Source organism: Coenobita brevimanus, chromosome 65 (genome assembly GCF_032717465.1).
Source record: "Coenobita brevimanus isolate Jiangsu-jjx chromosome 65, ASM3271746v2, whole genome shotgun sequence".
NCBI classification, from domain to species: Eukaryota; Metazoa; Arthropoda; class Malacostraca; order Decapoda; family Coenobitidae; genus Coenobita; species Coenobita brevimanus.
Window position 1 is genome coordinate 44435620 of NC_137018.1, and position 27762 is coordinate 44463381.

The following is a 27762-nucleotide window of genomic DNA, read 5'->3' on the forward strand; positions in this document are numbered from 1 at the left end:
AAGTTCACATCTCTTCGGGCACCAGACCACTTCTCTAACCCATTGACCACCATCAGCCCTTGCCATCAGAGTTGCTAGTTTGTATATGGGCAAAATATATTCAGCCAGAGTGAGGCTGTGTTGCATGTTTAAGAAATCTTTACAGTTAACTATGACCTTTTTTCTCACCTAAGGATGGAGTGAGGTAGTTTGTTTGGAGATTTATATGATGAGGGTTGGTGCCTCCCCCCCTCCCCACATCTTTTTTTAAGTTTTGAGAAATAAATGCTGTTTAAAAATTATAGTTGATCATAGAAGACAAGGACCATCCCAAGTTCACCAATTTGAAAATTTATGGGAACCTCTGCTATGGGTGTTCTCATGCCTTGTGAATAAGAGATTTTGAATTTTTATGATGAGGATGGCTGCGTTGGTGATGAGTGTCAAAAGGGTAGAGGTGCTAGAATTGCATTTTAAAAAGTATATGTCACAAGTTTTTGCTTATAAATACAGTAGATAGAATCATCATCATCACCATCATCCGGACCTCCTTTCCCACCCTAGGGCAGGGTGAGGAGTAGCATTCTGCTTGTATATATCTACAGTATTTATTTATCATAAGACTGAGCTTTTATCTGTCTGTCTATCTATGGCCAGACTCCTTAATCCCATAAGGGGTCTCCACAGATAGATCACCACATCGCCTTGTCCTCTGTCATCCGGCTGCCCTCCCTCTAACTTTTGCCTCTCCCCCCTCTCATAATCTCTCTATTCCATCTTTCCCTCTGATCCTTAGCCTCGACCTACACCACATTCACATATTCTCCTAGTCTGTCTCCCATTCTCCATCGTTTCTACATAGCCAAACCATCTCAAGAGGACGGGATTTCTTATAATACTTTTAATTAGGTTCTTGTAATGCTACTGATCGCATCCGCATCAGTACCACAATATGCCTTCCCCTCCTCATGTATCTGTCAGTCTTTTCATGTGACTCCACATGCTCCTCTCGGTAACTCATTTCTACTGCTCACACTCTTGACTTGTGTCCTTCATACAGGCCCCAGGCTTCACCTGCATACATTAGAGTGGGAATCACAATCTGGTCATACAACACTTCCCCCCCCCCCCACACACACTGCAGTGCTCCCTTTCCTATTCATTATCATTGTTTTCAATGAACCATTAACCAGACTGTGTTTGCAGTATAGAAAAGAACAAGGATGCTACCTGGAATACCAGGTCTGGTTTGACAGTGTCAGATTATGGTGCCTGATGGTTTAGTGGGTAATTAAGGTGCACCAATCGGATTGAGCCTGTGTAGGTTTATATCCAAGGGATGGTTGGGGTTTATTACTCACGTAATGGCACTCAGGGATGAGTGAGACTGGTCACTCTTGTCTTAAATGTTAGGACCAACTTGCCTAACCCAGGGCTTTTATGCCCTGCTTGGGGCAACATAGGATTGGATGATGGATGGATGGATGAGTGTGAGAGCCTGAGACCATAGAAAATGTATTTGCATAATCATGGTACCTTTTCCCTATTAGTAATCAGTGCTTCATGTAAATGAATAGCAGGAAAAGTGTCTCAGACATGTTTAATAGTGTTATTTTCTTTCAGATGGAAAAATAATTTTCAGCTTCAGTGTGAAAACTGAATGACTGTGTACAGCTGTACAGCACTATCCTGCGTCATGAAACGAAACGGAAAAATTTAACATTGTTCTCTTTATCTCCTGCACAGGTTGGGATGCGAGTCATGGTATTCAACAACCTGCCACAAGAAATGATTGTCCTGTTAGTGCTGCATGGTGCTGACACTCATCGCTTCGTGGCAGTTGAACGATACGGTGTTGTTGACTTCTACAGTCCACGTCTTGAAGCTGGAGACCATCAGCATCTTGTCTCGGTATGTAGCATGTTGAGAGAGGGTGTGATGACAGGTAGATATTGCTGGCCTGATGTTTTGTTCTTTTATTTTTTAATTGTTGCTATTTATCATAATTAAATCAATGGGTGGAAGTACATCATTTAAAAATGTAAATTAGGATTAATATTAGTATTCAGTTTGAGATATTATATATCAAAATAATAGTTAAAAAGAAACTCTTTAAGGTGGCATGGATGTTAATGACACCAGTGTCTCATTTTGTTCATTTTGTTTATAAAGGCTCCAGCGTGCTTGCATATGTTGTCCTTGGTCACCTAATGGTGGCTGTCCATACTGCACGATTTCTGGCAGCCATGCTATTCAGTCCCTTATCCCTGACTTCACACTCTAGGACCTCATCCCAGGTCTCTTTCGGTCTGCCTCCTGCAACCCCACCCCAAACATTCACACTTCTCATTTTCTGCACCCAGTTATCATCCTCCATCCTCTCCACATGCCCAGACCATATCAATCTATCTCTCCTCATCACAACACCAATACACTCCAGTTCCATCTTTCCTTCCCACTCTTCTGTCATAAACGCAGCCACCCACTAGGCCTTGCGTTCAAGGATGCATTGCACTTCCATCTAAACATTGTCATTTCTGTATGTTTGAGTCTGCACATATTCTCTTACTTCTCCTACCCGCCATGGGGAAAGGAAAAATATATTTGGGGTGGCGGGTCAGGTGGGGGGGGATGATCGGGATGTCGTGGGTGAGCGGTGTGTGGGGAATGGTGAAGGAAGGGTAGTGGTGAGCAGTGAGGATATTGGGGATGCATGGAGAGAGCATTGTGACCGGTTGTTGAGTGAGGAGTTTGACTGGGACAGGGAAGGTTTGGAGCCAGCGGATCCAGTGTCTGGCCCTTGGCCTTTGGTTGATGCTGCTACTGTGAGTGGGGCAATGGGCGGGATGGGGGTGGGGAGGGCAGCAGGTGTGTCTGGGTTGACTGCCGAAATGTTGAAGGCCTCAGGCGATATAGGGGTGAGTTTAGTCACTGACCTGATAAATAGGATTATTTATGAGTGTGTTGTCCCAGATGATTGGCTGAAGAGTGTAATTGTAAATGTGTATAAAGGGAAGGGTGATGCCCTGGAAAGAGGGAATTATAGAGGTATAAAGCTTTTAGATCAGATAATGAAGGTAATGGAGAGAGTTTTAGAAGGTATGATTAGAGAAAGAGTGAATATTGATGAGATGCAGTTTGGGTTTATGCCAGGTAGGGGGACCACTGATGCCATATTCATTGTTCGACAGCTTCAGGAAAAATATATTGGTAGGAGAAGGGATCTTTATTTTGTTTTTGTTGATTTGGAAAAGGCCTTTGACAGAGTCCCTAGAGAGGTGGTGAAGTGGGCAATGAGAAAGCTTGGCTTGGAGGAGTGGCTGGTTAGGGTGGTTATGGCCATGTATGTGGGTGCTCACACCCAGGTGAGAGTGAATGGAGATTTGAGTGATGAGTTTTCCGTGAATGTTGGTGTGCATCAGGGGTCAGTCTTGAGTCCCTTGTTGTTTATCATGGTACTTGAAGCCCTTTCACGTGACTTTAGAAACGGACTCCGTGGGAGTTGTTGTATGCTGATGATTTGGTGTTGATTGCAGAGAATGAAAGGGAGGCGGAGGAAAGGTTTAGGAAGTGGAGAGATGGTATGGGGCAAAAGGGTTTAAGGGTAAATGCAGATAAAACAAAAGTGATGATATCTAGGGTTGGTGGCGGTACTGTCAAAGACGAGGGAGAGTGGCCATGTGCAGTTTGCCACAAGGGCGTGGGAAGTAATTCCATCTTGTGCGGTGTGTGTGATAAATGGGTGCATATGAGATGTAGTGGTATCAGAGGTAGACTGCGAGATAATGCTGATTTTATGTGTACGGCGTGCCGGGGTGAGCAGGTGGAGATCGTCAGACGTGAAAGAATTGAACTTGCTGGTGAATCTCTTGAGTGTGTGGAAGAGTTTTGTTATTTAGGAGACATGTTGTGTGCTGGAGGTGGGGCTGGAGCTAGCTCTGTGGATAGGGTGAGAAGTGGTTCGAAGAAGTTCAGGGAGCTCTTGCCTCTCCTGACATTGAGGGGGCTCTCCCTACGTGCTAAGGGGTCTTTGTATGCAGCGTGTGTTAGGAGTGTAATGCTGTATGGCAGTGAGACCTGGGCAGTGAAGGAGGAAGACATTCGCCGGCTCAGACGTACAGAAATGACAATGATTAGGTGGATGTGCAGTGCATCCCTGCGTCCAAGGCCTGGAGGGGCTGGGTTTACAATGGAAGAGTTGAGAGGTAGGATGGGACTGGAGTGTATTGGTGTTGTGATGAGGAGAGGTAGATTGAGGTGGTTTGGACATGTGGAGAGGATGGGGGATGATAGTTGGGTGAGGAAGGTGAGAAGTGTTAATATTGGGGGTGGGGTTATGAGGGGTAGACCGAGAAAGACATGGGACGAGGTCATTAAGTGTGACCTTAGGGTTAAGGGACTGAACAGGGAGGCTGCAATGGATCGTGCAGCATGGAGAGCCGCCATTAGGTGACCAAGGCCGACACATGCAAGCATGTTGGAGCCTTTAAAAACGAACGAAAACGAACGATTTACTGTCAAGGTCTTACTTGCCATACAGCATTACATTCCTAACACTTGCTGTATACAAAGATCCCTTAGCACAGAACGAGAATCCTTTCAGTGCTAGGAGGGGCAACAGCTCCCTAAAGCTCTATCAGCCACTCTTCACTTTAGCCACAGAGCTATCTATCTATCTATCTATCTATCTATCTATATATATATATATATATATATATATATATATATATATATATACTGTATATATATAGATATATATATATATATATCTGTCTATCTATCTATCTGTCTATCTAGATAGATATAGATATGTGTTTGTGTGTGTGTGTGTGTGTGTGTGTGTGTGTGTGTGTTTGTAGTGTAGCATATTATATAGCCTGTACTTACAGTATATAATTTTCCTACTACATAGGTTAACCCAAATGACTCGGTGGAGGTGATTTTACCTGTAGCACCAACAGTGGATCAGGGGGAGATTGAGCTTACTGTCTCTGCCATCACACAAGTTGGCCGGGATGAGGAATCTATCAAACTCAAAGTTGAGGTACTGTATGATGTTGCCACATGCAAGATCTTATTTGTTGCAATGCTGAATTTGATTGCGAAATTTGAGATTTACATGATAGCATTAGTTATCCAGATTATCTGATCATGTTATCTGATTTGCTGACTTTTGTGAATAACTAGATAGTTTACTCTGCTGATGTGTAGATAAATGTGCTAATTTTTGTACTTGATTTTGGCTGCAGGGATGTGATTATCCTTTGGACTGATATTGTAAATTGGGGGGTAGGGGGTTTTCAAGAATACTCCCCCAGTATCCCTGCTTGTCGTACGAGGCGACTAAAAGGGTTGGTGGTGGGTTAGTGCCCCACCCCGTAAAAAGAACTAACTAAAAAAGCAAATAAAGCGCCTCGGACCCGGACGGACCATACGTTGACGACTAAGGAACGGACAAAGGACATTCTGAGGGTGGGAACGTGGAATGTGAGAGGAGTGAATGATGAAGTGAAAGAGAGAGAGATTGTCCAGGTGCTTGAGGATGCAAAAGTGGATATATGTGGATTGACTGAAACTAAATGGGAAGGTGAAAGGATGAGAGAATGGGAATACGGTGTAGGTATATGTGCGGGAGTCAGTGAGAATGAGAGGGCAAGAGAGGGAGTATGTCTGATGATAAGCAAGAAGTGGAAGGAGAATATAAGAGAGTATGGAACAGTGGGTGCAAGGATTGTATGGGTGAGGATGAAAGTAGGTATACAAGCGTGTGTATGCTCCAACAGAGGATCGAGTGGCAAGAGTGAAAGATGAGTTTTGGGCAAGAGTAGAAGCATGTATGGACGAGTTTGAGAGGAGCGAGAGAGTGCTGTTGATTGGAGACATGAATGGCAAAGTCGGGAATGTACGAGTGGATGGAGTGGTTGGTAAGTGGGGTGTGCCAGCGGAAGTAGATGGGAATGGTAGTGCTTTGGTGGACATCTGTGCTGGTAAGGGGTTGGCAATAGCCAACACCTACTTTCGTCATAAGATGATCCACTGGTATACATGGATAGTAATGAGGAGGATGGATGGTGAACTTGTTGAACGAAAGGCAATGATAGACTACGTGTGTGTGGATGAGCGAATGAGAAGACAAGTGTTGGATGCAAGGGTGTGGAGAGGGTGGGGGAATGGAGTCTCGGACCATCACTTAGTGATGGCCAAGGTAGAGCTGCAAAGAAAGTGGTTGAGGAGGCGAAGGGGAAGACAGGAGGAAGCAGCTCCTGTGAGAAGAGTGGAGAAATTGCAAGATAGTGAGAAGAGGACAGAGTATAAGAGCATAGTGGAAGAAAGATTGGGAATGTATGAGCTAGAGCAGATGGAAGGGGTGGAAGACGTATGTAAGATATTCACGGAAGAGATAAGCGCAGCGTGTGAGGCGGTTTGTGGAGTGAGGAGGAGATACTAGGGTGTGCAAGGGACAGCATGGTGGAATGATGAGGTGAAACGAGCTGTGGAACAAAAGAAGAAGGCATATGGTGAATGGTTGGCGAGTAGAGGTAGGGGAGAAGATGAGAGAGAGAAGAGAGAGGTATATGTGAGCAGGAGAAGGGAGGTTAAGAGACTGGTGAAGGAGAGTAAGAAGAAAGTGGATGAAGAGTTTGGGAGGAATCTGAATGTGAAATGGAGTGAGAGTAAGAAATTGTTTTGGAAGGAGGTAAAGAAAGTAAGGCAGTGTGAAAGGGGAAATAGTAGGGGAGTGAAAGATAGGAATAATAGATTGTTGGTGGAGAAGAGAGAGAAATTGAGGAGATGGAAGGAGCACTTTGAGGATTTGTTGAATGTAGAGAGTGAGAGCAGTGTGAGTATAAGTGGTTGGGGAATGGCTGGGAGAAGAAGAGATGAGAGGAGGGAGGAAGAGATCAGTAGGTCGGAAGTAGTGGAAGCGATGAAGAAGATTAAGCTGGGAAAGGCCCCAGGAATTGATGGAGTGTGTGGTGAAATGCTTAGGTATGGGGGTGAGATTGTTGTGGAGTGGATATGGAAGTTGTGTAGATTGGCTTGGGAAGAGGGAAGGGTTCCAGAGGACTGGAAATCAGGTATAATTGTTCCTCTGTACAAAGGAAAAGGGGAGAGAGAAGTATGTGGTAACCATAGGGGTATTTGCCTTCTTAGGGTGACTGGTAAAATATATGGTAGAATACTCATTGATAGGGTTAGGCATATGACAGAGGAGCTAGTTGGAGAAGAACAAGGGGGATTTAGGAAGGGAAAAGGGTGTGTAGATCAGATATTTGTTCAAAGATGTTTAGTGGAGAAGTATCTAGAGAAGGGAAGGAAAGTGTACGCTGCCTTCATGGACTTGGAGAAAGCTTATGACAGAATAGATAGGAAAGGTATGTGGAAGGTATTAAGAATATATGGAGTGGAGGGGAAATTGTTGAGTGCTGTGAAGAGTATGTACGAGGGAGCTAGGGCTACGGTGCGAGTGGATGGTGAGCTGAGTGAGTTCTTTGATCTCAATGTGGGACTGAAACAGGGGTGTGTAATGTCTCTATGGCTGTTTAATATATATATGGATGGGGTCGTAAAGGAGGCACAAGGTAGGGCAGTGGATGTGGGGGTGGCCCTAATGAATGAGGGTGAGATTTGGAAGCTTCCGGTGTTGCTGTTTGCTGATGATACAGTATTGTTGAGTGAAGATGAATGGGAGTTGCAAGGTTTGGTGAATGAATTTGGGACAGTGTGTAGGAGGAGGAAGCTGAAAGTTAATGTAAACAAAAGTAAAGTTATGGTGTTTGAGAGGAATGAAGTCACAGAGTGTGCAGTGAGGTTGGATGGTGAGGATATTGAGAATGTGAGTGCATTCAAGTACTTGGGTAGTGTGATGAGTAAGGATGGAACTTTGGGGGATGAAGTACGTGAAAGGGTACAGCAGGGAAGGAAGGTTGTTGGTGCACTGAAAGCAGTGATGAGAAATAGGGAGGTGAGTATGGAAGTTAAGAAGTCACTGCATGATGGTATTGTGATCCCTACCCTGACGTATGGAAGCGAGGCGTGGACCTTGCAAGAGGGGAACAAGTCAAGAGTGAGAGCAGTGGAAATGAGTTACTTGAGAGGAGCATGTGGAGTGACATGGAGGGACAGGTTGACGAATGTAGAAGTGAAGGAACGTTGTGGGGTAGATGTGGATGTGGTTGAAAAGATTAGGAGAAATACACTGAGGTGGTTTGGACATGTGGAGAGGATGGAGAATGAAAGACTGACTAAGAGGGTGTATGTAGGTGAGGTGGAGGGAGGGAGAGGGAGGGGTAGACCGAGGATGAGGTGGAGGGATGGAGTTGAGAGGTATATGAGGGGGGGGGGGTGAGTTGGGGGGAGGGTAGTCAAATGGTGGGTGACAGAGTGACTTGGAGGCGTTTTGTCTGCGGCCACCCTTTGCGGGATTAGGGCGTCGGGCTATAGATAGATAGATAGATAGAAATGTTTTTCAGGAAAATGTCATATGATATATTCATCTGTGGAAAATCCCTACCAGTGAAACAGCTGTTGTAAGGGCTGGAACAAAGTCGCAAGGGTGTACAGTACCTAACTAGTTAATATCATGCTTAAAGGTGTACAGTGGAGCTTTGAGTATCAAGTATCCACCTAATTGAAGACAATCGGATAACCTAGAAATAGTCCCCCCCCCCCCCCTTTTTTTATTTCAGCTACTGCTAAGAGCTAGCAAAATTGACATTATCTCTAGCTATTTATTTGTCTACATATTCTCTTAGTATGCGCAGCATGTGAGGCGGTTTGTGGAGTTAGGAGGAGATGCAAGGGTGTGCAAGGGACAGCATGGTGGAATGATGAGGTGAAACGAGCTGTGGAACAAAAGCAGAAGGCATATAGTGAATGGTTAGCGAGTAGAGGTAGGGGAGAAGATGAGAGAGAGAAGAGAGAGGTATATGTGAGCAGGAGAAAGGAGGTTAAGAGACTGGTGAAGGAGAGTAAGAAGAAAGTGGATGAAGAGTTTGGGAGGAATCTGAGTGTGAAATGGAGGGAGAGTAAGAAATTGTTTTGGAAGGAGATAAAGAAAGTAAGGCAATGTGAAAGGGGAAATAGTAGGGGAGTGAAAGATAGGAGTACAGTAATAGATTGTTGGTGGAGAAGAGAGAGAAATTGAGGAGATGGAAAGAGCACTTTGAGGATTTATTGAATGTAGAGAGTGAGAGCAGTGCGAGTATAAGTGGTTGGGGAATGGCTGGGAGAAGAAGAGATGAGAGGAGGGAGGAAGAGATCATTAGGGCGGAAGTAGTGGAAGCGATTAAGAAGATTAAGTTGGGAAAGGCCCCAGGAATTGATGGAGTGTGTGGTGAAATGCTTAGGTATGGGGGTGAGATTGTTGTGGAGTGGATATGGAAGTTGTGTAGATTGGCTTGGGAAGAGGGAAGGGTTCCAGAGGACTGGAAATCAGGTATAATTGTTCCTTTATACAAAGGAAAAGGGGAGAGAGAAGTATGTGGTAACCATAGGGGTATTTGCCTTCTTAGTGTGACTGGTAAAATATATGGTAGAATACTCATTGATAGGGTTAGGCATATGACAGAGGAGCCAGTTGGAGAAGAACAAGGGGCATTTAGGAAGGGAAAAGGATGTGTAGATCAGATATTTGTTCTAAGATGTTAAGTGGAGAAGTATCTAGAGAAGGGAAGGAAAGTGTATGCTGCCTTCATGGACTTGGAGAAAGCTTATGACAGAATAGATAGGCAAGGTATGTGGAAGGTATTAAGAATATATGGAGTGGAGGGGAAATTGTTGAGTGCTGTGAAGAGTATGTACGAGGGAGCAAGGGCTGCGGTGCGAGTGGATGGTGAGCTGAGTGAGTTCTTTGATCTCAATGTGGGACTGAAACAGGGTTGTGTGATGTCTCCATGGCTGTTTAATATATACATGGATGGGGTTGTAAAGGAGGTGCAAGGTAGGGCAGTGGATGTGGGGGTGGCTGTAATGAATTAGGGTGAGATTTGGAAGATTCCGGTGTTGCTGTTTGCTGATGATACAGTATTGTTGAGTGAAGATGAATTTGAGTTGCAAGGTTTGGTGAATGAATTTGGGACAGTGTGTAGGAGGAGGAATCTGAAAGTTAATGTGAACAAAAGTAAAGTTATGGTGTTTGAGAGGAATGAAGTCACCGAGTGTGCATTGAGGTTGGATGGTGAGGATATTGAGAATGTGAGTGCATTCAAGTACTTGGGTAGTGTGATGAGTAAGGATGGAACTTTAGGGGATGAAGTGCATGAAAGGGTACAGCAGGGAAGGATGGTTGTTGGTACACTGAAAGCATTGATGAGAAATAGGGAGGTGAGTATGGAAGTTAAGAAGTCACTGCATGATAGTATTGTGATCCCTACCCTGACATATGGAAGCGAGGCGTGGACCTTGCAAGAGGGGAACAAGTCAAGAGTGAGAGCAGTGGAAATGAGTTACTTGAGAGGAGCATGTGGAGGGACATGGAGGGACAGGTTGACAAATGAAGAAGTGAAGGAACGTTGTGGGGTGGATGTGGATGTGGTTGAGAAGATTAGGAGAAATACACTGAGGTGGTTTGGACATGTGAAGAGAATGGAGAATGAAAGACTGACTAAGAGGGTGTATGTAGGTGAGGTGGAGGGAGGGAGAGGGAGGGGTAGACCAAGGATGAGGTGGAGGGATGGAGTAGAGAGGTATATGAGGGAGGGGGGGGTGAGTTGGGAGGAGGGTAGTCAAATGGTGGGTGACAGAGCGACTTGGAGGTGTTTTGTCTGCGGCCACTCTTTGTGGGATTAGGGCGTCGGGCTATAGATAGATGTGTTAGTCGAGTCAGACCAAACAGAGGTACTGTATTTTAAGCAAGCCATCTTAGCCATCTATTTCTCAGGATAAGCTCAATCTGATAGTTCTCAACACAGTTGATAATTATGATGTTTTCTGCTTTTCTGCTCCTGTTTCTGGATTCTTGTAAAACTAACATTTATTTTATTGTTGGAATATATGCTTGGTGATTTAGTTCTTTTTGGTACATAAGCTGATGTGGACCATAAGGATCACATCTGAGAAATAGTTGAAGTTTATTGCTAACATAATACCACTCAGGGATGGGTGACTGATTACCTGTCTTAAGTGTTGGGGCTAAGTAGCCTAGCCCCACGCCTCTATACCAGTACTCCTGATGGCCTGATAGAAAATTAGTTGATATATAGAACAGATTAGAATGAAATGAATTAGAGTGATGAGGATTATTGATGATGATGATGATGGTAGTGGAGGTGGTAATGGTAATGATGATATTGATGATGATAATGGTAATGATGATGATGATGATGATGATGGTAATGATGATCATGGTGATGATATACCTGTAGTATACTGTATCTTGATCTTATTTACCAGCCCGAGGGAGCCACCATTGACCGGCACACATCGACCTTACTGGATTTGAAGAACCGTGCAGTTGTTTATGAGTTCATGGACATTGTTGTGGAGGAATCCTTCATAATCCCATTCAGCCTCAAGCGACGCTTTGTGGCCGGCTCCCCGCGTGGTCATGTGTCCCTCTGTGGTGATGTTGTTGGACCATCTTTTCCCTATGGGGTTAGTATTGTTTTAATTTTACTGTGGCCCTGTATCTTTCTTTCTTTAGTGTTGTGGGGCCATCCTCTCCTTCTGGGGTAAGTATCTTTCTTTAGTGATGTTGTGGGAGCCATCGTTCCTTATGGGGTAAATATTTTTTCAACTGTGCTGTACAGAAAAATTTAAGGTTACTCTTCAGTGCAAGTTAGGGATACATTTGGCACTGTAAAATGAAGAAACTGGGGAATCATTGTCATAAGTAGCAGTGAAACTTAGATACACAGTGTTTCTATAACAATGAAGTGTGGTTGGTGGAGGTGCTCATCATCCACTCACTCGATGTAGTGCTGCTCACGGGTGCCTGCCTTTTCCACTCTTCCTTCCTACATTCCATTCTTCCTCTTCTGTCTTTCTTTCCTTCTTCCTTTACTCTTCCTACTGTCTACAGGTGACACTACACCAAATGACAAGCCAAATGGATTCCTATGCATGAGGAAACCATTTACTACGCTGGGTGGTAACCATATAATCAAATTTTGGCACCCGGTGGTTTAGTGGGCAGTTAAGGGTCTCCAGTCGGATTGAGCCTGTGCAGGTTTATATCCAAGGGGTGGTTTGGGTGTCCTGCTTACTGCTTACATAATGCCACTCTGGGATGAGTGAGGCTGGTCACTCTCATCTTAAAAGTCAGGACCAACTCTCTTAGTCCCAGGCTCCTACGCTTCTCATGGGGCAGCACTGGATTAAATGATGGATTGATGGAAAAAGGTTGCTTATATTTAGAGCTTACTGTATTAACCTTTTCCTTACTCCCCCCTGACATAAACACTACATTCACTCCCCATACCGAACTGACAGCTCCCCCTCCCATGGTGAGGGGTAGTGTATGTTTTATTACCATGTCCAAACTATTCACTCTTTGTGATTTGCTTGTATACTGATGATCACACAAACCGAGCATGATGTTACTGTTGTAGAAAAAGAATTATAAAATAATTCATAAAATTTTACATACCAGTATCTTATGCAAAAGTACTGAGGTAACTACTGTACAGATTGGCTTGAAATGTCATGCACAGATGAATGGCTTATTTATTTATCCTGTAAATTGTGCTGATTTTGGACGATAAATACTGGTCTAATAACGATGATAAAGTAACGATGTGTTGTGGTGCGTTCCGAGGCAGACACAATCAGGTGAAGCCAGGCCATATGCGAGAGATAGGAATGAAAGAAAAAAAAATTGAGAAGGGAGAGATTGTAAAGTATAATAACAAAATAACAAAAAGCAAAGCCATAATGGCAAACCAAATAAAGGGTGTGAAAATAAACTATAAAAGTGAAAAAAAATAAGAAAAAGAATGTGAAAGAAGAGGGAATGAAGATGAAATAAAGTAGGATGCACATCCACAAAATCCTCTTTCACATTAGGCAGAACATTAGGTCTATCATCTCCAAATGGATCAAACAGAAGTGTGAAGTGAGTGGACACGTGACAAGGATGGCGACCTTGACCCACTTGTTGCAGAGAGTGGCATTGCTAATTTCCTCCTCCTCCTCACTCATGTCAACCTCGCTGTCGTTTTCAGGATCATAGTTGTCATCACTGTCGTCTACTGACACAGACACTGTTGCATCGTCATCTGATACATCTGAATCACTAGCATCAAGAGGAATAAACTCCTCATCACTGTCAGAATCCCCCAGAGATGCTGTGAGAGAAAAATATCCAGGGCACCTTCTTTTGTGGTCAGGTGCTTGGTAATTGGCTCTCTCAGCCTCAGGCAGGCTGAGTGGTGTAATTGTTGTCGTAGTCTCCGGAAGATATACTGTAGTACAATAGTAGTAGAAATCATCATTATCATCATCCAGACCTCCTTTCCCATCCTAGGGCAGGGTGAGGAGTAACACCATCCAGACACCCAAAGTTTACCCAATTCAATGGGCCATGCTTCCATTCACTCATCATTCAAGCCCTCGAAATCCTGGCTCCATCAGATAGACCCCCCAAAAAAATTTCACCACTTTTTGTAGCCTCACATATACCTATCTGATAGAGCCAATCAGAATGCTGTCACATTAAAAAGTTATGCCCAGTCTCTGGCTATGCACTTCTCTGCTCAATATTCATCTAGCTTGAGCTCTTCTCAGTCCCCTAGCCTCACCAACTTCCATACCTCTCTTCCTCACAAACTCATCCACCATATCCCTCCACCATCTTCTCAGCCTACTTCGCCTCCTCCCTCCTTCAGATTATCTCAGATATACCTTTTTCACCACTCTTTTGCTATTCATTCTCTCCACATGACCAAATTGTCTCAGAACACTCTTTGATTCTGGTGTCCACAGACTTCCCTCACTCCGCATCTTTCATGTATCACATTATTCCGCATCCTGTCCACTTTCTGTACTCCACATATATTCCTTGGCAGTCCCATCTCCACTGCTCTTACTTTTGACTTTTAATTTTCATACTACATCATAGAGTCACATCTGTATGTTAAAGTTGGCACTAACTCTCCTTCATGTCAGCCTCGCACAGCTGCAACACTGAAGCCTCTGTTTCTTATCAAGGCCTTCACAGCATGACCCTCTTTCTTTCCATGTGTCACTCCACTTTCAACTTCTTTTGCACTTTTCCTTCTATTTTCTGTCACTGTACCCAGGTTTTTGAACCCTCTCACTAATTCCAGTCTCCCTCCATTCACAGTAACATCACACTGGGAGTTACCTTCTCTCTAGGTAATCATCACTTTACTCTTTTCTATACTAACTCTCAAGGCATGATGCTCACAGACATCTGCAAAACTGTGCACTAGGCTACGAGGCTCTTGTTCAGTATTTGCAAATAGCACTGCATCATCAGCATACAACAAACTTGAGATATTCCATCCATCACCATTCATTACCAGTATCATCCCTTTCTCCATTACACGTGTTTTTACTTCTCTCGTCACCCCATCCATATATATATATTGAACAACAATGGGGACATCATGCAACCTTGTCGCACACCTCCGTTGAGCGTGAACCTTTCACTTAGGTGCCCATTTACCCTTACACATGCCCCACTACCATCGTAAAAACTCTTTACGGCACCTAGCAGCTTACCATCTACACCGTACATGTGCAAAACCTTCCATAATCCTTCTCTGTCTGCTTTGCCTTATGCCTTTTCCAGATCCATAAATGCCATAAACACCTTGTTGTCCTTCTCACACACCTTCTCCACTATCTGTCTCATTGCAGATATTTGATCCTCACATCCTCTGCCGCTCCTAAAGCCACCCTGTTCATCACTGACTAGGACTTCTGATATCTTTCTTACTTTCTCTATAATAATTCTCCCATATACCTATCCTATAACACTCGTTGGACTTATGCCCTGATAATTCTTGCAGTCACTTCGCTCACCTTTATTTTTGTACAAGGGTACAATCGCTGCCTTTTTCCATTCTACTGGCACAGTTTCACTCATCCATGCCTTCATACATATCTCCAACAAGCACTTCATTCCACTTTCTCACTAGACTTAGTCATTTCTGCATATACCTCATCAACCCCGGCTACTTTCTGACTTTTCATCCGCTTCACAGCATTCTTCTCCTTTGCAGGTGTCATGTTTCCTGGCATTGCATGCCATCTCTGTACACTCCAAAAACCAATCAAGTTAACAGTTGCTTTGCTGTCTCCATTCCAGTTCACCAGACTTTCAAAATGTTCTTTCCATCTAGTCCTTACTTGATCCTCATGGGTTATAATCTACCACTTACACCCTTCACACTTTCACTTTTCTTTCCAGTGTCACATCTACATTTCCGCACCTTTTTCCTCTTCACTAAACTCTTTACATATTACTTTCCCTCAGTATATTTAATATTTCAACTGAACCACTGTGCTGTATCCACCTTAGCCACTTCCTCTTTTCCTCCACTGCACCCTTAACCTCTTCATCCGACTTTGCCGTACCTTTCATCTTTGTTGTTATTCATGCCACACCACACACTGCTCTAGCATTCCTAACTAAGCAGTCCCTATATGTATTCCACAGGCTGTCCAGATCCATTTAATTTCAATTCACTGATTCTAACTCCTCCCCTACTCTGGCCCTGCATTCATCTGCCATTTCTTTGATCCTCAGCTTCTTGACTTTCAGTCTCTCTCCCTGACTGCTCCTCTCTCTGTGTTGGTCTACCTCACCCTTGTCAGCTTGATCTAGCATACCACAATCATGTGATCTGACAAAGCTCCACATTGTCCTGTCACTGCCCTTGTATCTGCAACACTACCCAACATCGATTTCTCTGTGAGCATAATCATTCAGGCTTTTTCAGCACGATCACCATTCCTGCTACTCCAAGTAAATACATGTGTATCTTTGTGTTTGAAATAAAAATTACAAATGCACAGCCTCCTTTCCTGATTCATATCCTTCAGGTGCTTCCCATTATCAGTCTCTCCTGGTACTCCATTATTTACCATTATATCATTCACTGGACCAGTGCCTAGTAGAAATAATAAATAATGGTTGGTCAAAAAGAGGTTGCATCATAGATGAGTGAGCAAGCCATTGGTCCAAGCACAACTTGGTCATGACGTATCTTACCATGTCAGAATTTGTCAGAACTTCGTCACAGCCTTTGTTATCAAAACATAGAGGTGTTACCATCATGAGGTCATCAGAAACAGCTTAACCAGGCTACCCTGAGGCCCATATGCTGCCATGTATTAGCGGGTGTACCAGCTTACTACGGTTGCAGTTCCGATGTAGCATGCGTGTTTGCAAGTGACAAGGGGGTACTGCTAAACACATTTCCAGTATGGAAAGGGTTAAGACATCTATCTATGCAGTAATCTACCTTTAACTGTTCTTGATTATGGTAACCAAGCCTTGGGGTCCCACACCTCAAAGGATGTAATATGGGATTGGCTACTCTATTTGTGCAGTAATCTACCTTTAACTGCCCTTCTATCCTCCTATTTCTCTCATCTTTCCTGTCATTTCTTATTGATTTTCTTTCCATTACAGGTGGCTTTGCATTAAGTGACAAGCCAAATGGTTTTCTGTAAGCCAAGAAACCATGTACAGCGCTGGGTGGTAACCATATAACCAAACCATACGTGCTCCCTGCGTGTCAGCAAGTGGGTTGGTGGAGGGTTAGTTCCCCTCCCCGTAAAATAAATAACTCAAAAGTCAAATGGCCACCCCTTACGGGATTATAGCATCTGGCAATAGATAGATAGATAGATTATGGTAACCAAGCCTTGGCGTCCCACACCTCAAAGGGAGTAATATGGGGTTGGCTACTACCATTTCATTGTGTTTTGTCAGTATCAAGAAGTATGAATTAACCATATACAGTACATCCTCATTGTGTGTTGGGGATATGTTTGAAAATATCATTTTTTCCCCTTGCAGCTAGGGCTGCAAATTGTGGAAAATGGGTAAATCAACTTTGTAGGTAGCATTAGAACTTTATCCATCCATCCATCATCCAATCCTACATTGCCCCATGAGGAACGTAGGAGCCAGGGGCTAGGCAGTTGGTCCCAACATTTAAGATGAGAGTGACTTATTGGACAGATTTTCATTAACTTCCTGTGAGTTTAATAGCAAAAGAAATTTTTTTAAATTATGATATTCGGCAGCACTTGCAAACGTTTCTCTCATTGACTCAGACCTGACCCTATCATCATTTGAATTTATGGAAGTATTAATAAATTTCCATCAGAATACCATTAGAATTGCAATTGTCTATCGACCAGGTCATCCGGGCAGAGATCGAGGTTTTATGGAGGAGTTTGGGCAGTTTCTTGAAGGGTTTTCTCTTAAACCTGGAGGACTTCTTGTTTGTGGTGATTTCAATTATTGGGTTGACAGTCCAGAGTCAAAACCATTTTCTTCTGAATTCCTTGAGTTGATCACCCAGAACAATTTTTTCAATCATGTGAGTAATCCAACTCATGTCTCAGGACATGTCCTTGACTTGATCTTGTCCCCTGTTGGTTGCAGGCGCGTATCAGATGTGGAGGTTGACTCATTTGACCCCCTCATCTCTGATCATGCTCTGATCACTCTTAGTTTTGGTGTCCCGAAATCCCCTTCATATAAAAAGGTCATCAGGTTCAGAAATTACAACAACGTTGACCGCCAGTTGATGTGTTTTGAAATTGATCAACGTTTAAACTCCATCAATTCTTCAAGTCTTTCTTCTGGTGAATTGGTTGATATTTACAACAACGAGCTCAGGTCAATTTTTGACCATTATTGTCCTGAGGTAGTAAAAACAATCACTGTACGTGATAATTCTCCGTGGTATGGTCCATCCATTAATTCTTTGCGTAGACAACGTAGAAGGGCAGAGCGTGAGTGGCGCTTGCAGCGGACTGAAGTAACTCGTTTGCGTTATGTTTTTGCGAGAAGAGCAGTCGTTCACACTGTAAAAGCCCAAAAGGCTAGGTATTATCAAAAATAAAGTTGATTCATGTGGTGGTGATAAAAAAAAATTGTCTGCAGTTGTGAACAATTTGATTGGTCGGAGGAATGTAATTGTTAAACCAACTTCTTTATCCGATGCCCAATTGGCTTCTGATTTTGCTTCATTTTTTACAAGTAAGATATCTTGCATAAGAAGTGATTTAGATAGCAGTCCTCCTAGTGAAGTGTACTCAGTTGACTTCCAGCCACGGTGCACCGGGGATCATTTGCTTTCAACATTTCATCCACTGGATGTAAACAAAGTCAAATGTTACATCAGAGAACTTAATAAAACATTTTGCTCACTCGATCCATGTTACATGTCACAACTGCCTGATGTGTATGAGCATGCTGCAGACTTTATCTGCAACATAATAAATAGATGCTTCTTAGAAAGTAATTTTGTGCAGTCTGAGAAACGTGCTTTGCTTAGGCCCCTAATTAAGAAACCTGGCCTTGATGTCGAGAGCATGACAAATTATCGTCCTGTCTCTAACCTGTCTTTTTTATCCAAGATTATTGAGCGGGCCATACTCGACCAACTCTTACCACTACTGGAACACAACAGAGTTGTTCCTGTTGTTCAATCTGCATACAGAAAATACCATTCGACTGAAACTGCACTAACAAGGATTCAGAGCGACTTGGTGGCAAACACTTGTAGTGGGATGTCCTCTCTCCTAGTTCTTTTGGATCTGTCTGCAGCTTTTGATACAGTAGATCATAAACTATTGTTGGATGATCTGTATTTTTATGGCATTCGTGATAGTGCCCTTTTGCTCCTTAAGTCGTATCTGTTGGACAGATCTCAGAGAGTGGTTGTTGATTACGCTAGCTCTGATTCTGCTCCTCTTCTATTTGGAGTCCCTCAAGGATCAGTTTTGGGTCCAATTCTATTTACTATCTACATAAGTAGTTTATCGTCTCTACTTGATGCTCATGATGTGTCCTATCATTTTTATGCTGATGACACCCAGCTCTGTGTTAAGATGTCAGATATCAACGATACTAAGATAAAGTTTGAATCTCTAATGTTTGATATTAAGATTTGGATGGCTAAGAGGAAACTTAAGCTGAATGATGGTAAAACTGAGATCATCATCATCAGAGGAAACAGAAGGGGTGATGACACTGACAATGCCCTGGCTTTGAACATTGGCTTGTCACAGCTGCATCCAGTCAGTTCTGTTCGAAATTTGGGTGTTTATTTTAATTCTAAGTTAAATTACAAAGAACACATTAATCAGGTTGTAAGAGGGTGTAACTTGCATATCAGAAATCTGTACTCTGTGAGAAGATTCCTGAATAGACAGTGCCTCTTAACATTGGTCCATGCAGTGGTCTTATCTCGTGTTGATTATTGTAATTCACTGTGGGTTGGTCTTCCAAATAATATACTAACAAAAGTTCAGTCTGTGTTGAACAGGGCGTCACGGCTTATCTTTGGTCTCCCCCCGAGAAGCTCAACTACCCGGTTTCTGATTGAGTTGCATTGGTTACCAGTAAAGGCTAGAATTGAATTTAAACTGTGTCTTATTACATTCAAGGTTCTTAAGTTTGGTGAACCAAAGTATCTTGCTGAATTGTTAAAACTCCCATCGACACGCCCGGGTGTGATGTTACGCAGTGAAGATGATTCCTTGCGTCTTGATGAGCCAGGAGCCATTCACCAGTCATCTTTCTCTGATCGTTCTTTTGCATATAGAGCCCCTAGATTATATAACAGATTGCCATTGTCCATAAGACAACTCTCTACTGCTGAATCCTTTAAGAGACAGCTGAAAGCCTTTCTTTTTTCAAAATGCTACGACCTGGAGAGAGGTACTATGACGGATGATTATAGGGTTTAATTTTTGCCACTTTCATGTATATATGATGTAGCTTGTATTATGTACAAGAAATGTCACAATTCTTGTAATTGTAAAAATAATGTATGTGTGTCGAGCGCTAGTGAATTCCCAAAAGGAAGAACTGGCGCTTTTGAGAAACAAAAGGCCAGATTATTATTATTATTATTATTGCTTAACAAAAACATTCTGTAATTATTAACATTTAACAAAAACATTCTGTAATAAATAAGACACCCAGAAATGAAGGGAGACAAGCGACATTATGCCTTAGAGGGAGAATTCATTGGTAATATGTGATGAAAGAACCTTAGTATCCTGCTTTTATTTTGGTACTTGTCTGCCATTACTTGTGAGAGCCTCATATATATATATACTGTAGCATAGGACTAATCTGATGTGAATATTGTGAGTTCTTTGTACTTTACATTTTCAGTTTGATACTGCATATTACCTCTGCCAACGAAGTTGGAGGAGGTTATGCATTCACCTGTGTTTTTATGTATTCACCTGTGTTTGTCTGTTAGTTTGTTTGTCCACACGATATCTCTGAAAGTTCTAAATGAATTTCAATGAAAGTTTGTGGAAAGGTGGGCCATGGACGAAGAGAGAATTGATTAAATTTGGGAATGGATCTGGATCCAGATCCAGAGTATCCTGTACAATATCTCCAAAAGTTCTCAGTGAATTTCAGTTACCTCTTGTGAAAGGGTTGGCAATGGGTCAACAAAGAATTGATTAACTTTTACCCAGGCCAGCCTTTCGTAACTTCTCTACCCTATTCCCGGTCCAGGGGTGAGTTTCCAATGAAATGAAGCTGTGTTGCCTGTGTTTGCCAAATTGTTGTGCCACATATTTGAGACATGAAAAATCATTCCAACAAATGACACACCTCCGTGTCATCGGCCTGGAATTGGTTGGTCAACCAATGATGTGTCGGTGCGTCATTGGCCCAGAATAGTGTTAAATTTTGGATCTGGATCCGGATCCAATGTGTCTTGCACAATATCTCCAAAAGTTCTCAATGAATTTCAATGAAAATTTGTGGAAGAGTGGGCCACAGGCGAAGGAACAGGTGATTAAATTTTGGGGTGTATCTGGTTCGTATGTATTCCAAACAATATCCCCAGGGATCCGGATCTGGATATTTTTTAAGGAAATGGCATTGGCAGAGGTTATGAGACTGTACTGCACACTGCATCACCATGGAGTGATCATAGGAGATGGATGTGAAGTCCAGGAATTAGTTGTTTTAGATTTCTTGTTTTCTAGTGGATAAAGACACCAGTCTGAATGATGATCTTGCATTGTGCACATACTGCAGGTTTAGAACTCCAAGGGGCAGCTGGAGATTTTTCATTTAAATAATTCTTAATTCCACCAGTGGGTACAGGCTGGTCATCTACCTTTCAATGCATGGAATACAAGAGACAAGTCTTGGACCCTATACCTCAGTGTAGGTGATTTGAGACTGGCCTTTGTTTTTTCAGTAATGGATACCTCAATGGGGGTGATGTGAGACTTGCCTTTGTTTGTTGATTTATTTTTATTAATGTATAATATAACATATTTTTGCACTTATAGGGTCCAGTAGACTCAGTGCAGATGTTGCGTAAAGAGCTGCGTGGAACAGAAGCCTCAGCCTTCAACTTTGGTGCTAACTTGTGGACGCTGCACTACTTGCGTCTTACCAATCAGCTAGATTACTCCAAGACATGGGAGGTGTTTGAACAAATGAATGTGGAGCTTGCAGCCATCATGTACCGATTCAGTGCAGAGGGGGCGTTCAGGATGTGGGACACCTCTGGACCCAGCGTATGGTGAGAGGAGGTTTTATATCTGTGTAATAGCTTTATATATACTGTATAATGTATACATATTGTAAAATATCTACCCATCTATCTATCTATCTATCTATCTATATATATGTATATATACTGTATATATATATATATATATATATATATATATATTACAAGTATAGACAGGCAGTCCCCAACTTACGAAAATAATTGGTTCTTTAAGGCCTTTCATAAATAATTTTTTATTTTCGTAAGTCCATATCTCATTCTTATACTTTCTCTGTCTCTGTCTCTGTCTGTCTGTCTGTCTGTCTCTGTCTCTGTCTCTGTCTCTCTCTCTCTCTCTCACCCAGTTTAATGCCCATTATTTTCTCCTCCACTATTCCCCTACCCTTCCCTAAATTGGCTTGTTGAATTATTGCCATGGTCTCTGTTGCATTTTTCCCGGGATTTACACAAAATTGATGCAAATTCGCTTTTCCTTATTTATATCCATTCTGAAAATCTCCAGATGACATGTGCACGATTCACCATCCACTCACTCGATGTAGTGCTGCTCTCGGGTGTCTGCCCTTTCCTCTCCATCCTTCTTTCCTTAAATTCTCTTCTGTCTTTCTTTCCTTCATTCTTTCCTTGTCCTTCTGCCTGTGGGTGACTTTACACTTCCTCTTCTGTGTTTCTTTCCCTCATTCTTTCCACTTCCTTTAGCCTGTGGGTGACTCTACACTGAGTGACAAGCCAAATGGTTTCCTGTGCACCAGGAAACCAATTGCTATGCTGGGTGGTAACCATATAACCAAATTTTGGCGCCTGATGGTTTAGTGGGTAATTATTGTGCTCCAATCGGATTGAGCCGGTGAAGGTTTTTATCCAAGGGGTGGTTGGGGTTGATTGCTCATGTAATGCAACTCAGGGATGAGTGAGGCTGGTCACTCTCATCTTAAATGTCGGGACGAACTGCCTATCCCCAGGCTCCTACGCTCCTCATGGGGCAATGTAGGATTGGATGATGGATGGATGGATGGACATGTGCACGACAGCAAACAAACGAACGTCACTAATCCCCTAGCTCCACGCTGCGTGGCATACTGACTCAGAATGCATGTTAGTACTGCCACTAGAGGTGCATCATGCTATTACAATCTGTTTAGGAATCACGATCCTAGTCTGGGAAATTTTGGATAGCACGTCATTATGTTCTATGTAATAATCTGTCCCTTTCTGTGTCCAGGTTGACTGCATGGACAACCCGAGTTCTGCAGCAGGCACAGTTCCAGGACTGGGAGAACATTATCTACATTGAACCTCGCATCATCTCCAAGGCCATTGAGTGGCTTGTCAAGTGGCAGGACCCCTTTACTGGTGCTTTTAGGGAGACTCCATCATATGAACATGTCCCACTTGACAAAAAAGCCAGCTCTTATGTATGTTCTAGGCACTCTTTTTATTGTGCATGTGCATATGTGGTTTGGTTCTGAGGTGAAGCCAAAAATTTCAAAGGCTGAACTAATGAATGACAGTACTGTATGTTGACAAGGTGCTGTGCATGTATATGAATATTTCTCTTCTAACATGCTGTATCATTCCAAGCTTTCTGGACCATACCTCACTCCATACTTAGGTGGGAAGAAGAGGTCATGATGATGATGATAATGATGACAGTGATGATGTGTAAATGGTTTGCTTTTGAGATACAGCCAAAAATTTCAAAGGCTGGGCTAATGAATGAATGAATGTTATGTTGGTGGTAAATAAAGGAGGATAAGGACCACAGGCCTTGCCTGCCTGCACAGTTTGAATTCCAGGCAGGGGATGAGGAAGCCATAGCCCAGGAACGGTGGCCAGAGGCTGTGGCAGTGTCCTTGGGGTACCCTGCCAGGACAGCTACAGGGACAGTGTCCAGATGCATTTTGGCACTATAGTTGTCCTGCCACTATACGCCCAATGATAGGGCAACCTCCTGTGGTGTTAGTTCTGGGTTTGGGGCCTTCTCTGTTGGTTGGAAGTGGCAGCCTGGGAACTGCAGTGCTCTGCACCCTCTGCCACTGATCTGAGTCCCATCCCAACTTAGCCCCAGTCCCATGCTGATGAAGCCTGTGCCATGCCTCCCCATGGGTCCACCACTAGGCAGTGGATGTTGACAGAAAAGCCACTTCTTATGTTCTGTATGTTCCAGGTGCTGTTCTTGTCATGGGTGTGTGAATGGTTGGATATGTGATTCTTTTCACCTGGCACTCTCCTCCTTATGTGCTTTTTTTTTGTATTTTGAGATCTATATACAGTATCATTTACTGGGAAATAAAAATTATGATGGTGGTGATGATGCTGACAATGATAGTAATAACAATTATATTGATGACGATGATGATGATGATGATGATGATGATAATGGTAGTAATAATGATAAATTATGTTGATGATGATGATGATGATGATGATATAGTAGATGTTAGAATGTTAGTGCTGTGAAAGGAAAGGAAAGGATAAAGAAGAGATTCAAGGATAAGGAAGAACACACACACACACACACACACACACACACACACACACACACACACACACACACACACACACACACACACACACACACACACACACACACACACACACACACACACACACACACACACACACACACACACACACACACACACACACACACACACACACACACACACACACACACACACACACACACACACACACACACACACACACACACACACACACACACACACACACACACACACACACACACACACACACACACACACACACACACACACACACACACACACACACACACACACACACACACACACACACACACACACACACACACACACACACACACACACACACACACACACACACACACACACACACACACACACACACACACACACACACACACACACACACACACACACACACACACACACACACACACACACACACACACACACACACACACACACACACACACACACACACACACACACACACACACACACACACACACACACACACACACACACACACACACACACACACACACACACACACACAGAGAGGGGGGGGGGAGTCAGTGCCATTGTCACCATCACTTTGTGTGATTTCTTCTTGTCTTAACAATCACATTTCGTTTTCTTCATTCCTGTAGAAGTTTCATATTACAGTGGTCGCTTGGTTGTCGCGCATAATTGATACCAAACATAGTCTGTGATAACAGAATGGCGAGATAGTGAAGGTACAGAACCTATGGGCTTTATCTTAATTGGTATGAAGCATCCCAAGTCCAAGTTGAAATTTTCCCTTTTACAGCAATTTAGATCCACTAAATACATTCATACTGTTACCATAAGTATCAGTAACACACATGGGGAAGGATGATGCCCTGGAAAGAGGAAATTATAGAGGCATAAAGCTTTTGGACTAGATAATGATGGTAATGGAGAGGGTTCTACAAGGTATGACTAGTGAAAGAGTGAATACTGATAAGATGCTTTTTGGGTTTATGGCAGGCAAAGGGACCACTGTTGCCATATTCATTGTTTGACAGCTTCAGGAAAAACATATAGGAAAGAAAAGAGATCTTCACTTTGTTTTAGTTGATTTGGAGAGGGCCTTTGATGGAGTCCAGATGGTAAAGTGGGGAATGAGAAAGCTTGGGATTGAGGAGTGGTGGGTTAGACTGGTTATGGCTGTGTTTATAGGTGCTCACACCCAGGTGAGAGTGAATGGAGATATGAGTGATAAGTTTTCTGTGAATGTTGGTGAGCCCTTTGTTGTTTATCATGGTGCTTTGAAACCCTCTCACATGACTTCAGAAATGGACTTCCGTGAGAGATGTATGCCGATGATTTGGTGTTGATTGCAGAGAATGAAAGGGAGATGGAGGAAAGACTTAGCATGGAGAGATGGTATGGGGCACAAGGGCTTGAGAATAAATGCAGATATAACAAAGGTAATTGTATCTAGGGTTGGTGGCAGTAGTGTCGGAGACGAGGAAGAGTGGCTATGTGCTGTGTGCCACGAGGACATGGGAAGTAATTCCATCTTGTGCAGTGATTAGGACGAGTGGATGCACAAGAGATGTGGCGTGCGTAAGAAATGTTGTGGTATTAGAGGTAGACTGCAAGATAATGCTGATTTCATGTGAACGGTGTGTCGGGGAGAGCATTTGTAGATGGTCAGGCGTGAAAGGATTTATCTTGCTGGTCTCGCGAGTGTATGGAAGAGTTTTGTTACATGGGAGGCATGTTATGTGCTGGAGGTGGGGCTGTAGCTAGCTTTATGGCTAGAGTGAGGAGAGGTTGGAAGAAGTTCAGGGATTTGTTGTCTCTCCTGACAGTGAGGGGACTATCCCTCCGTGCTAGGGGATCTTTGTATGCAGCATGTGTTAGGAATGAAATGCTGTATGGTGGTGAGACCTGGGCAATAAAGAAAAAGTATATTTGCAGGCTCAGACATACAGAAATGACATTGATTCGGGGGATTGCAGCATGTCCTTTAATTCCTGTCCTTGGGGGCTAGTTTGACCATGGAAGAGTTATGAGGAAGGATGGGACTGGAGTGTATTGTTGTGATGAGGAGAGGTAGATTGGGATGGTTTGGGCATGTGGAGGGGATGGGGGATGGCAACTGGATGCAGAAAGTGATAAGTGTTAACGTTAAGGGTGGGTATAGAGAGAGAGAGACCGAAAAAGACCTGGGATGAGATATAGTGTGTGTGACCTCAGGGATGAGGGACTGAACAGGGAAGCCATCAGAGATCAAGCAGCATGGAGAGCCACCATTAGGTGACCAAGGCCGACACATACAAGCATGTTGTAGCCTTTATAAACGAAATGAAACGAAATATAGTTAGGCATGGTTAGGTTAATCGAAAGTAATGAAAAGGGCACAGTAAGGAAGAAACATGTACCATAAGAGACCTGAGATGGGCATGGGATAAGGGAGTGAATAGTTAGTGGTCTCCACCACCTGAGACTAACTCCTCAAATAAGGCCTCATCTTTGATACCTTCAGAAACCACAGACACTGCACCATCATTGTCAGCAGAAACCAGCTCAGGCACAAAATAATGAGGTTTTTTAGCTGAGAAATGCACTCTAATAGCAAGAGTGCAGATTTTCACATGGCAGTGATAACGAAAAACACTATTACCAAGTGCACCGTGACCAAGGGATCATTGTGTAATTTTAGTGTCTTGTGCCTCTTGTAGTGTTTTCATATTCATTATCCTCAAAAAAAATTTTACAGTTTCTTTTGTGTTGTCATCTTTTTTTAAGAAGTAAACAAAATTTGATATCCTCTCACTGAGCTACAAACTTGAATTGTTTCATATGGATCATTTTCTCTCTCTCTCTCTCTTTCTCTTTCTCTCTCTCTCTCTCTCTCTCCCCCCCTTGAGAGATAGTGTTCAGTTTCAGCTGCATTTCTTACATTTATAATTTTGTCTAAAGTAGTTCTTCATTTACCTGTACAGACACCAGGATATGAAAGCCGTAACCGCTACCCCAAAAACATTACACTGACGGCCCAGTGTCTCATCACTCTTGTGCAGACCATAAACTCCCTCCAGGGAGCAGTTCGCTCCCAAGCCAACAATGCTCGTACCCAGGCCACTAGGTGAGTAAGCCATCAGAAGTGAAATAATTTCACACATTTTTTTGTTAGAATCATGTCCCCAATCATCTCTTCAGGGTAGCACTTGGTAGTTTAAACATGCACTACCAGCAACCATAAGAGTTCTAACATGAGAGTGATGTTTGGCTTGCCTTATAAGCAAGGTGCTGAATTAGGTAAGTGAATATGGTGTAAATTGGAGTGTGGGCAAGATGATATGGAGGTGATCTGATTGTGCCCTTCCCTTTCACCCTAAAAAAAAAAAAGGGGGGTGGGGGGTTCTGGCCAAAGATTGATAGATATAAGGCATAAAAGTTGAGATTAAAAAAAAATTGCCAGGGATTGAATTGGAGGGATGATGATATATCTGGAAATGCATCAGACCAAAGTTGCAACCCAGTTTGAACAGTGTAGCCATTTAAATGCCTTTAGCCCAAAGGCCGTTGCAAAG

At 43.0% G+C, this 27762-nt stretch overlaps 1 protein-coding gene across 1 annotated transcript in view; it reads left to right on the plus strand.

Moving 5' to 3' along the window:
- Positions 1 to 27762, plus strand: part of LOC145404992 (CD109 antigen-like) — a 172832-nt gene that overhangs the window by 108379 nt on the left and 36691 nt on the right. Inside the window, exons 19-24 of the mRNA XM_080276493.1 lie at positions 1726 to 1890; positions 4892 to 5023; positions 11374 to 11574; positions 21463 to 21698; positions 22912 to 23104; positions 27172 to 27314. Of these exons, the coding sequence (XP_080132619.1) occupies positions 1726 to 1890; positions 4892 to 5023; positions 11374 to 11574; positions 21463 to 21698; positions 22912 to 23104; positions 27172 to 27314 (1070 nt within the window). The remainder of the gene's footprint in view (positions 1 to 1725; positions 1891 to 4891; positions 5024 to 11373; positions 11575 to 21462; positions 21699 to 22911; positions 23105 to 27171; positions 27315 to 27762) is intronic.